General features: G+C 42.6%; 1 protein-coding gene across 1 annotated transcript in view; it reads left to right on the top strand.

The window, feature by feature from the left end:
* Positions 1–13190, top strand: part of LOC113825081 (uncharacterized) — a 332231-nt gene that overhangs the window by 63629 nt on the left and 255412 nt on the right. The window contains exon 2 of the mRNA XM_070116824.1: positions 10607–10624. Coding sequence (XP_069972925.1) covers positions 10611–10624 — 14 coding nt within the window. The 5' untranslated portion in view covers positions 10607–10610. The remainder of the gene's footprint in view (positions 1–10606; positions 10625–13190) is intronic.

The following is a 13190-nucleotide window of genomic DNA, read 5'->3' as shown; positions in this document are numbered from 1 at the left end:
ATATATATATATACTGAGTGAGATATATACTAACTTATATATATTCTGAGGGAAATATAGTCTGAGTGATATATTCTGGTTGATGTTTAGTCTGAGTGAAATATATGCTGAGTGAGATATATACTGACTGGTATATATTCTGAGGGAAATATAGTCCGAGGGAAATATAGTCTGAGTGATATTTATTCTGATTGATGTTTAGTCTGAGTGATATATATATACTGAGTGAGATATATACTGACTGATATATATTCTGAGGGAAATATAGTCTGAGTGATATTTGTTCTGAGTGATGTTTAGTCTGAGTGAAATATATGCTGAATGAGATATATACTGACTGGTATATATAAAGAGTGAAATGTGTTCTGAGTGAAATATATTCTGAGTGAAATATATTATGAGGAAAATATAGTCTGAGAGAAAAATATTCTGAGAGAAATATACTCTGATATATATTCTGATTGATGTTTATTCTGAGTGAGATATATACTGACTGATATCTACTCTGAGAGAAATATAGTCTGAGTGAAATATAGTCTGAGTGAAATATATTCTGAGGAAAATATAGTCTGATATATATATATATATATATATATATATATATATATATATATATATGTGAGTGAAATATATTCTGAATGATATATATTCTGAGTGAAACATAGTCTCCAGTCCTCCAGCCCGTTGAAAAAAAATCCGTAAACACAAAACTTCCATTGTGAAACTCGACGGGATATGGCCCCGGCAACCGGACACAACCGGAATCGAACGACCGCGAGCGTAAAACAAAAACAAAAGAATAAAACAAACGAAGCAAGCAGAAGCAACGGAACACAAACAAAACAACGAAAAACAAACAAAATAATGGGAAACAGCAAAACAACGAAAAAACAAACAAACAAACAAAAAGACAAACAAAGAAAATCAAAACAAATAAAAAAACATACAACGAAAAACAACCCAGCCAAACAAACAAACAAAAAAAACAAGGGAAACAAAACAATACAACGACAAATATAAAAAACAAACAAACCAAAAAAAAGACGTATTCGTATGGAAGGAACCAAACCGCATTTTCTCCACAAAATATTTACTGCATGAAAAGGGATCAAAGGAGACTGCTCTGTGTGAAGAATCGATGGACTGTGTTCTAAGAAGGCAAAGGATTTCGCTGGCGTCTTGGAAGGAAGTTGTCTGGCTGGAAAAGGAAGGGAATTTTAGCCCCGAGGTCGAGAGATGCTGATAGATAGATAGATAGATGGGAGATACTGATAGAGAGAGAGAGAGAGAGAGTTGTTTCTAAGAAGGCAAAGGCTTTCGCTGGCGTCTTGGAAGGAAGTTGTCTGGCTGGAAAAGGAAGGGAATTTGGCTTGGTCGAGATGCTGATAGATAGATAGATACTGATTGACAGATAGATAGAGAGCTGTGTTCTAAGGATGGAAAAGGATACCCCTGGCGTCTTGGGAAAGGCTGTACCGAGGTAGAGATGTACTGATAGATAGATGGCAGTTATAGATACATAGATAGGTAGGGGTTGGGTGTTAGGGAAAGGGGTAGATGGATACTGATAGATAGATAGATAGATGGGAGATACTGATAGATAGATAGATGGGAGATACTGATAGATAGATAGATGGGAGATACTGATAGATAGATAGATGGGAGATACTGATAGATAGATAGATGGGAGATACTGATAAATAGATAGATGGGAGATACTGATAGATAGATAGATGGGAGATACTGATAGATAGATAGATAGATGGGAGATACTGATAGATAGATAGATGGCAGATACTGATAGATAGATAGATAGATGGGAGATACTGATAGATGGATAGAGAGCTGTGTTCCTTTATTGGAAGGAAGATGCCTGGCTAGAAAAGGAAGGGAATTCTAGCCCCGAGATAGAGAGATGCTGATAGATAGATCACACACACACACACACACACACACACACACACACACACACACACACACACACACACACACACACACACTCACACTCACACTCACACTCACACTCACACTCACACACACACACACATAGACAAAGGGTTCTATGCGCATGTGTGTGTGTCCAGTAAAACCACAAACGCATATCACAGAAACCGTCAAAGGGAGATGTCTGTTCTCAAGCAGACCGCATCGAGGAGGTGACGGCGGCCCTTTCCCTTTAACTCTACTATGAATTATTTACTCGCTTGTGCAGGAATATTTACTCACCTCAAGGTAGATGACAGAGGGTTTAGGAAAGCCAATAGGTTTACTCTTCATATTCATAATTTACTTCTTTTTTTCCCTCTCGTGCGTTCTCCAGAGACTCAAAATATTCCCTTCTCTCACCTTCTGACTTCGGGAAACGGCGGGTTAACCTTGGTGGAAATCGGCGGCGGTTATTTCGTTATTTTCCGATATAAATTACGTATCATTAGGTGTTTTTTTTATGTTGGGGAGCGGAACCGACACATATCTCTGCTATGTTGGCAAGGGCGTGCGGTCGGCTCTTCCTTAACATAGGCTAGTATTACAAGTATTAACGGGGTAATAGCGAGCTCGACTCTATCCCTAACGACCCAGTAAATTTCATTCTTGGAAAACACCGAAAGATAGGAAGGACTTGGCATTAGACATTCTTTTACATTTCCTATACGGTGACGTTTTCATGGTTCGAGATGAATTGCGATTTTATATATCATATGCAGTATTTCGTCAATAAGGCACGCATGATTTTACGTTGGGAAAACATCATTAGCATTGGAAGATTTTTTTTCCTTCTTTCTTTAAGCCCGCGACCCCTACCGCCGGTAACGATTTTTGGCCATTTAAACTTTTGAAAGCAACGGCTGCGCGGCGCCCAGCTCCAAGAAACCGCCTCTTTGTTTCTTTCCCGGAGATTTAAAACAACTCCACGTGTGAATTAACAGCGAAAAAACATATATATATTTTTGACCAGCTCTTCTTCACGATTTCGATTAGTAATGCAAATGTAACGTTCGTGCCTTGAATCTGAGTTATGGACCGGAAAGAATTTTTTTATGGGGGGGGGGGAGAGCGAAGTTTGCACATTATGATAATTAACTTGGATCTCGAAGACGCATTCTTGGCTATGCAGTTGTAATTAACTTCACGGTCTTTGTGCTGTTGCTACGTAGGAGTTCGGGAATGTAGTGTGTATTAGGAAAGGAAGCTAAATACTTCTTTTGAAATTGTATATGCTATATGTTTGTCTGTATGTATTATGTGTGTATACGTATGGAATGATACAATTTGTATTTATTAGCAGTCAGAGAAATATTGTCAAGAGATGTATAAATCGTTCTAAAGAGCAAGGTGAAGCTAAATCAGAAAACGATAGGCCTATTCGTGTATATGTCAATGCATATGCGTCTTTGTCAATACTAAAATAGTTTCAAAATGGCAATTTGGATGTTGGTAATACTAATATATCATATGATGTTAATTAAAAGAGGATAGAGATTATGGCTATTTAAAATTAGTTTTTTTCGGATTTTTGTTTATATATTTTGTATTCACACTATTTAAAGTTTTTGGGGAAATTCTGAAAGGTATACAAAGTCGCAGAGAGAGAGAGAGAGAGAGAGAGAGAGAGAGAGAGAGAGAGAGAGAGAGAGAGAGAGAGAGACAAGGACAGAGACCGAGAGAGATGGGGAAAGAGAGAGAAATAATATGAGAGAGAAAAAAAAAGGTTTATAAAGTCACAAATTCACTTCAATGAATCATCCGAATCGACGAAAGAAAAGAAAAAAAACATACCTTGCTCCATGTCTTTGTCCACATATAATTAATAAAACATAAATAAATAGATAAAAGTAAAAGATATAAAAAAATACAAAATACAAAAGTAAAAATGTATAAACAAAAGGTCGCGACCTTGAATGAAAACTTCCGAGTCAAAGATGGAATTCGAAGCATGTCTCACGAGCATTTTGACCGCTTATTCGCACCTTCGATTTTCCGGCGCCCTTGCTTCCAGATCTCCGCTGCAGTATCCGTTTTGCATCTCATTAGCATCTAGATCTGCGACTGTCATTTGCAGTTTCTTTATAGACTATGAGCGGGGGAGAGAATGATGATGGCATGACGTGACCCTCTCTCGTCTCTCGCTTATAGTAAATGTTGGCAAAATGTAAAGGAAATGCGAAATTGTTTATGATATTGGCAGAATAGGGACGAGGTTTGATGTAGTCTTAATAAAACGTTTTTTTACATTATTCGCAAAATATAGACGGATTGTAATATGGACAAAATATAGATTTATCATATAGGCAAAATAGAATGGAGGAAGAATTCTTAATTTAAATACAGGCAAAATGACAAACGATTTGTGACATAGACAAAAATAGATTTATCATATGGACGAAATGAAATATAGGAAGAATTCTTATTTCAGGCAAAATCCTATGATAAACAGCCGTTTTAAAAGCTTCAACAGTGGCGTTCCATACAGCGGTGTCCGAAAACAAACAAAGTTATTGGAATTGGCGTCCATTTTGAGCTATTTTGGCGTCCTCTCGTAATGGTGTTCGGATCAAAAGAGGGGCGGGGGAAGAGTGGTGTGTGGGGGGGTGATGTGTGTGTGTAAGGAGGTGGGAGGGGGAGGGGGTTGCGTGTGTGTGTGTGTAGGGAGATGGAGTTGTGAGGTTGTGTGTGTGTAGGGGGGAGGTGGGGTTGTGTGTGGGAGGTGGGGTTGTGGGGGGGGAGGAGGGGTTGTATGTGTGTGTAAGGAGGTGGGGTTGTGTGTGTGTGTGATAGGTGGGGTTGTATGTGCGTGAGAGATGGAATTGTGTGGGGTGATGTGTTGGCGTGTGTGTTTTTATGGGCGGATGTGTTTGTGAGAGGGGGGGAGGGTGTTTGTGTGTGTGTGTGTGTGTATCTGTTTTGCAGGTAGAAAAACACACATAGATATACCTACATATGTATGTGTACACAGCATACACAATGCATACACATCACCCTGCGGCAGAACGCGGCCTGTTTACACTCCACGCACTTAAGGAACCTCCCACCACTTTATGACCCAACTTCACCTGATACTTTATGCAAATGAACTGTTTAAGTCCGATAGTTTTGTATGAATACCGTGGCCATGATATGAGGTTAAAGCCCATATTAAAGAGATGATATAGTGAGCTGACTGTAATGGAGTATTTAAGTCATAGGATAATAAACAGACTATCGGAGTATATAGCAGAGTAACTGCCGACCGCGGAATAGCATATTGATCTCCGAAAGTGCTATGGAAGTGCTGTTAAATTGTGAATGGGCGTGCGGGTAGAGAGACCGCACGAGCCACTTCCCATTCCGTTTCATGTCTGCCCGCCCGTGATGTGCTTGTCCATTATGGAGTGACCTGGGAGATGACATGATACTCTGACCTCGCTGCGTGAAAGTGTTTTGTCCACACCGCGATGTTAGGTCGTTGGGAGATGCGCACGTCTCCGTTTTTTGTTGCTTGGGGGGAAGGCTATTTAAGGGGAGACTGATGAATCCATCGAAAACTTTTATTCGGGTGAGAGGAGTGATGGAAAGAGGGTACTGGGGGAATGTTATTATATTTTTATATGAATATATTAACGGTATATCCAGTTGTGTAATGCATTTCCTTTTCCTGTTGTTTTTGACAAGGGACTTTGGTAGTGTATTTTAGGTTTTGTTATCATCCATTAGGTCAGCTGCGTAAGGAGTTATATTTTATTCTCAATGCATAAAAAAAAGCTTTAGAAGTGAAGGGATCTTAGCCTTGTACTATGTATTTCGGTACAGTACTACCAAGTGCATTGTATTGGTACGTTTTGGTGAGTTTATAACACGTGGGTCGGTATGTTTATGCAGTCGGGTGGTTTGTTTCATGCCAGTTCTTGTGACTTAATTAATAATGAATATTTACTTTTGTTTCTTCTCTCCGTGCCTTTCGCTCCTTCGTTCTTCAGCTGTCTTCATTCCTCATTCCTATCCTTTATTCCTCTCTATCCCTCTCCTGCCTCTTCTTCTTTTACTTTCGGTCTCTCTCCTTCTCGTCCTTCGCTTTCGCTCTCTCTCCTTTGTGTTTCCTTCATAAATTTCTATCTCCCTTTCTGCTCTCTCTCCCTCTTCCTTATCTCCTCCTCTCTTTCACCTATCTTATCTCTTCTCTTCTATTCTCTCTCTTTCTCTTCTCTTCTCTTCTCCTTCTCTTCTCTTCTCTTCTCTTCTCTTCTCTTCTCTTCTCTTCTCTTCTCTTCTCTTCTCTTCTTCTCCCTGCCTCTCCCACACTTCCCTCTTCTCTCTCTCCCATTCCTATTTCCCACCTCACCCCTCTCCAACCTCTTCTTTCTCTCTCTCTCCTCCTTCTATCCCTCCCCCTCTCCAACCCTTACCCTCTCCCTTTCTCTCTCCAATCCCCCTCTTTCCCACGTACCCTCGCCTCTCTCTCTCTCTCTCTCTCTCTCTCTCTCTCTCTCTCTCTCTCTTCCCTCTCACCCTCGCTCTTTCACCACCCCCTCTCTTTCTCTCTCTCTCTCTCTCTCTCTCTCTCTCTCTCTCTCTCTCTCTCTCTCTCTCTCTCTCTCTCTCTCTCTCTCTCTCTCTCTCTCTCTCTCTCTCTCTCTTTCCCCTCCTCTTCTCTCTTTCCTCCTCTTCTCTCTTTTCCCTTTCCCCCTCTTCTCTCTTTTTCCACGCTTCTTTCTGTCCCTCAGTTCCTCTCACCCTCTCTCTCTCCCTCTCTTTTACCCTTTTCCTTTCACACTCTCTCTTTCTCTCTCTTTCAAGCTCTCAGCCTCTCTCTTCTCATCGATCCTTTGTCCCATTCTCACTCTCCTTCTCTCTCTCTCTCACACACTTGCACTCTCTCTCTCTTCCGCTTTCTTGTTTTCTGTTCCCTCCATCCCTCCCTCTCCCTCACCCTCTCCTCTTTTCCTCTCCCTCTCCTCTCTCTCTCCCTCCCCCTCTCCTCTCTCTCTCTCTCTCTCTCTCTCTCTCTCTCCCTCTCTCTCATTCTCTCTCTCTCATTCTCTTTCTCTCTCTCTCTCTCTCTCTCTCTCTCTCTCTCTCTCTCTCTCTCTCTCTCTCTCTCTCTCTCTCTCTCTCTCTCTCTCTCTCTCTCTCTCTCTCTCTCCCTCTCTCCCTCCCTCCCTCCCTCCCTCCCTCCCTCCCTCTCTCTCTCTCTCTCTCTCTCTCTCTCTCTCTCTCTCTCTCTCTCTCTCTCTCCCTCCCTCCCCTCCCTCCCACTCTCCCCTCCTCCCTCCCTCCCTCCCTCTCTCTCTCTCTCTCGCTCTCTCTCTCTCTCTTTCTCTTTCTCTTTCTCTTTCTCTCTCTCTCTCTCTCTCTCTCTCTCTCTCTCTCTCTCTCTCTCTCTCTCTCTTTCTCTCTCTCTCTCTCTCTCTCTCTCTCTCTCTCTCTCTCTTTCCCTCTCTTCCCATCGATCCCTCTCTCCCATTCACATTCTCCCTCCATCTCTCTTACCCTCCCTCCCTCTCCATCCTTTCCTCTCCCTCTCCTCCCTACCTCCCCCCCCCCTTCGTTTCTTTCCCCCTTTCCTCTCCCACCTCTCACTCTCCCTCACTCCTTCTGATTTCTATCCTTCCCCTCTCTCCCCTCTCTCCATCTCCTCGTTTCTTTCCCTCCCTACCTACCTCCCTCTCCTTCATTTTACCCTCTCTCCCCTCCCCCTCTCTCTCCCTTTCACCCCTTCGTTTCTTTCCTCTCTCTCCCCCTCCTCCTCTCCTCCCCCCACTCCCCCCTTGTTTCTTTCCCTTTCTCCTTCCCTCCCTGTCCCTGCCCCCTCGTTTCTTTCCCTCCCTCTCTCCCTCTCCTCCCCCTCCCCCTCTTATCTTTCCCTCTCTCCCCTCCCCGCCTCGTTTCTTCCCCTTCCTCCCTCTCCCTCCCCTCTCCCCTTCGTTTGTTACCCTCCCCTCCCTCTCTCCCTCCCACTACCCCCTCCCTCCCCCCGCCTCGTTTCTTACCCTCCCCTCCCTCTCTCCCTCCCACTACCCCCCCCCTCCCCCCTTCGTTTCTTGCCCTTCTCTCCCTCTCTCCGCCTCGTTTCTTACCCTCCCTCCCTCTCTCCCTCCCACTACCCCCCTCCCTCCCCCCGCCTCGTTTCTTACCCTCCCCTCCCTCTCTCCCTCCCACTACCCCCCCCCTCGTTTTTCTCTCAGCGGGCCGGCCAAATCGCGGAATAACTCTCGGAAAACCTCACTGTCGATCTTGCTTATTAACGCGTGCGAGTGAAGGTCGTCAATATCAGGGGCTAAGATTAGGTAAAGAGCGAGATTGGAGATTGGAAGGGAGGGACGGGGGAGAGGAGGAGGAGAGGGGTGGGGGGATTGGGAGGGAGGAGGGGATGAGGGGATTGGGGAGGGAGGGGGAGGAAGGAAGAGTGAGGGGGTGAGAGGGGATTGGGGAGGGAGGGAGGGAGGGTGGAGGGGGAGACCTAATTGGGGTGGGAGAGGGCGAGAGAGGAGGGAGGTGAGGAGGGGATTGGAGGATGGAGGGAGGGGGAGACGGGGTTGTGGTGGGGAAGATGGGAGAGGGAGACGTGATTGGGATGGGAGAGGGGGAGGAGGGGGCAGACGGGGTTGGGAGGGGGAGGGGAGGGGGGCAAGATCTGTAATGGCGACTGATTTACTGATTCCATAAGGTCTTTCTGAAATAGATGAAGATTTTTCTTTCTTTTTTTTCTTGTCCCTTTTTCTTATTTTTTTTCTTTTCTTTTCTTTTCTTTTTCTTTTTTAGGAGTGGTGTTTTTGGGCGATTTTTTTTAAGTGAATTTTTAGTTTGTTTTGTTTTTTCTTTCAAGAAGGAACTTTTTGTGAAAAACATTATAGAGAAATCGTTTTCATATTTCTTGGTGATACAACATTTTAGGGGAAACTATTGTTTTTTATTTTTTTTCTCTCTCTCTCTCTTTTTAAGGTGGAAAAAATGTTAATGAGTACTTTTTTCAGAAAGCTTAATTATGTCTTTTTTGACGACGGAAACTTTTTTCTAATAACTTTTTAGGAATTACAATATTAAAGTTTGTATTTTTATGAGCTCTACCTATATATTATATCATGTTTCTCAGATCATTACCTACGTATTTATTATCTTTTATACAAAATAGATATCAGCAATCTTAAACTGATAAAAGATAAAGTTACTATCAAAGATAAAGCTCGAGATTGACCCCCCAAAAAATTGATAAACAAGAGTTGTGTTGTTCTTTTTAGTTTGAAAGCAAGGTCGTTGTTTGTCAAAGAAATTCACGTGTTATGGAAAGAAAATGTTTTGTTTGTGTTCGAGCAGCCACGCGCGTGCGCAGACGGCTGGCAGTCCATAAGGGAATTGCTGTCTCAAGATTTCTTTGTGTCCGGGGGAGCATTTGTGTGTGTGTGTGTGTGTGTGTGTGTCAGTGTGTGTATGTGTGTGTGTGTGTGTGCGTCAGTGTGTGTGCGTGTCAGTGTGTGTGTGTGTGTCAGTGTGCGTGTGTGTGTGTGTGTGTGTGTGTGTGTGTGTGTGTGTGTGTGTGTGTGTGTGTGTGTGTGTGTATGTGTGAGTGTGTGTGTGTGTGTGTCAGCGTGTGTGTCAGTGTGTGTGTATGTGTGTGTTTATGTGTGTGTGTGTGTGTGTGTGTGTCAGTGTGTGTGTGTGTGTGTCAGTGTGTGCGCGTGTCAGTGTGTGTGTGTATGTGTGAGTGTCAGTGTCTGTGTGTGTCAGTGTGTGTGTGTGTGTGTGTGTGCGCGTGTGTGTGTGTGTCAGTGTGTGTGTGTGTCAGTGTGTGTGTGTGTGTCAGTGTGTGTGTGTGTGTGTGTGTGTGTGTGTGTGTCTGTGTGGGTGTGTGTCAGTGTGTGTGTGTGTCAGTGTGTGTGTCAGTGTGTGCGTGTGTGTGTGTGTGTCAGTGTGTGTGTCAGTGTGTGTGTGTGAACTGCATTTGTATAACTATTTGATTATATACTGGTTCGGTTTTATCATCATCATGAATATCATAATTATTTACTATATCATAATCATTATTGACTTCGCTATTATGATTATTATCAACCTTTTATCAATCTTTCTCTCGACATCCGCTGGTGTTGTTATAAATATTGCAGTTTCCACCTCTAATGCAAAGACAATCAGTACTAATATGTTCTTGTGGTGTTACACTTTCTTGTCACAAATTAGAAAGTATTTTTAAGTATATTAGTTTCTGTTCATATCCTGATTATCATTTTTATTCATTCATGTATTCCTTTATTCGTATTGATATTTACTAAAATGGTTGTCGATATTCTTTATGTTAAGTATAAGATATGTCATAGAGTATGCTGTACGTGGTAAAAACATACTATATATAGATGGATAGAGAGACAAACAGACAGACAGGAAGACAGAGATACACACACACACGCACACACACACGCATACACAGACACAAACACAGACAGACAGATAGACACACAGACAGGCAGACAGGCAGTTAGACGGACATACAGATAGACACAGACAGACAGACCGACAGACAGACAGATGCAGACATACAGACAAATAGATAGAAATGCAAATCTATATATCGTATATGTATATATTTTATATATGTGCAAATTTACAACTAGTAATATCCCTTTTCTTTTCTTTTCAGGAGAATGAGATCAAGCAGGTGAGTTGCCAGCGCTCGAAAAAAAAACGGAAAAATACGCCTTTAATATTCTGTTAATCTTTCAAAATCAAGTTTGGTGTTTGTTTGTGTGTTTGTTATTCATTCTGTCCGTTTGGTGTGTAGGTGAAAAGTATCAATTAGATTTGAGATGCGCGGCGTGTGTGTATGTGTGTGTATTTGCGTGTTTGTAGTTGTGTTTGATTGTGTTTGTCGTTGTGGGTTTGTGTTTGTTTGTGTTTGTCTGGGCGTGTGTTTGCAAATACGAAGCCAAATCAAAGCGCACAACCTCAACGCCCGTTTCCCTCCCACAACACAACACCCTCGATTCCCAGTCAGCCAAAGCGTCAACCACAACAACCACGACTGCAGTCATAACCACACCCACAACTGCAATCACAACCACAATTTTTATGATTACAATCACGACTACAACTACGACCAGAATTGCAATCACAACCACAACTACTACCACAACTGGTCACAATCTTAACTATAATCACAACCACATCCATAACTACAATCACAACCACAACTGCAATGGCAACCACAACTGCAATCTCAACCACAATTGCAATGGCAACCACAACTGCAATCACAACTATAATTAGAACTGAAATCACAACTACAACCACGGCCAAAATTGCAATCACAATAACAACCGCGACTACAATCACAACTGTAATCACAACTACAATCATATCCACAACTGCAATCACAACCATAACCACAACTACAATCACAACCACAACTACAACCACAACCGCAACAACCACTCCTAAACCTACACCGCCCTCAGCCGCACCACAGCGATTCCTTCCCGGTTAATTTGGATGAACTGGTGCCACTCCGAATAACCGGAGCAGCTACATCGGTTGGCTTTTAAACCGTCAAAGTGGGCGACAGAAATGGCCTGCTGTTAAATTCCTCTTTTTTTTTCTTTTTCTTTTTTTTTTGAGGGGGGGGGGTGGCTGGGGGGTTGTTGAGGTTTGAAGGAGTGGTGCTTGTGCGTGTGTGTGTGTGGGGGGGGGGTTGTTTTGTTTTTTGTTTGATTTGTGGTCTGATTGTAGTTGGTGTTGTTATTATTGTTGTTGGTGTTATTGTTATTATCATTATCATCATTATCATCATCGTCTTTAAAATCGTTAACATCATCATTGTCATTAATATCGTTGTTAATACCTCCTCCTCCTCCTCCAAACTCACCATCATCACCACCACAATCACCACCATCATCATCATCATCATCATCACCATCATCAATCATCAATCATCAATCATCAATTATCATCACCACCACCACCATCATCACCATCACCACCACCATCATCCCCATCACCACCACCATCATCATCACCATCACCACCACCATCATCATCACCATCACCATCATCATCCCCATCACCACCACCATCATCTTCACCACCACCAACACCATCATCATCACCATCACCATCACCATCATCCCTACCATCATCATCATCACCACCACCATCATCATCACCATCATCACTACCATCATCATCATCACCATCATCACCATCATCATCACCATCACCACCACCATCATCATCACCATCATCATCATCATCATCATCATCATCATCATCATCATAATCATCATCACCACCACCACCATCACTACCATCATCATCATCACCATCATCACTACCATCATCATCATCATCATCATCACTACCATCATCATCACCATCATCATCACCATCATCATCATCACCATCATCATCATCACCATCATCATCATCACCATCATCACTACCATCATTATCATCACCATCATCATCACCATCATCACTACCATCATCATCATCACCATCATCACCATCATCATCACCATCACCACCACCATCATCATCACCATCATCATCATCATCATCATCATCATCATCATCATCATAATCATCATCATCATCACCATCATCACTACCATCATCATCATCACTACCATCATCATCATCACCATCATCATCACCACCATCATCATCATTATCATCATCACTACCATCATCATCACCATCATCATCACCATCATCATCATCACCATCATCATCACCATCATCATCATCACCATCATCACTATCATCACCATCATCATCACCATCATCATCATCATCATCATCATCATCACTACCATCATCATCACCATCATCACTACCATCATCATCATCACCATCATCATCATCACCATCATCATCATCATCATCATCATCATCATCACCATCACCACCACCATCATCATCACCATCATCATCATCATCATCATCATCATAATCATCATCATCATCACCATCATCACTACCATCATCATCATCACTACCATCATCATCATCACCATCATCACTACCATCATCATCATCATCATCACTACCATCATCATCACCATCATCATCACCATCATCATCATCACCATCATCATCATCACCATCATCACTACCATCATTATCATCACCATCATCATCATCACCATCATCATCATCACCATCATCACTACCATCATCACCATCATCATCACCATCATCCCCGTCCCCATTCCCGGTCCCTCACTTTC

The sequence above is a fragment of the Penaeus vannamei genome, chromosome 39 (assembly GCF_042767895.1).
Source record: "Penaeus vannamei isolate JL-2024 chromosome 39, ASM4276789v1, whole genome shotgun sequence".
In the NCBI taxonomy this organism is placed as follows: Eukaryota; Metazoa; Arthropoda; class Malacostraca; order Decapoda; family Penaeidae; genus Penaeus; species Penaeus vannamei.
This window is presented reverse-complemented; position numbering and strand designations above follow the sequence as displayed.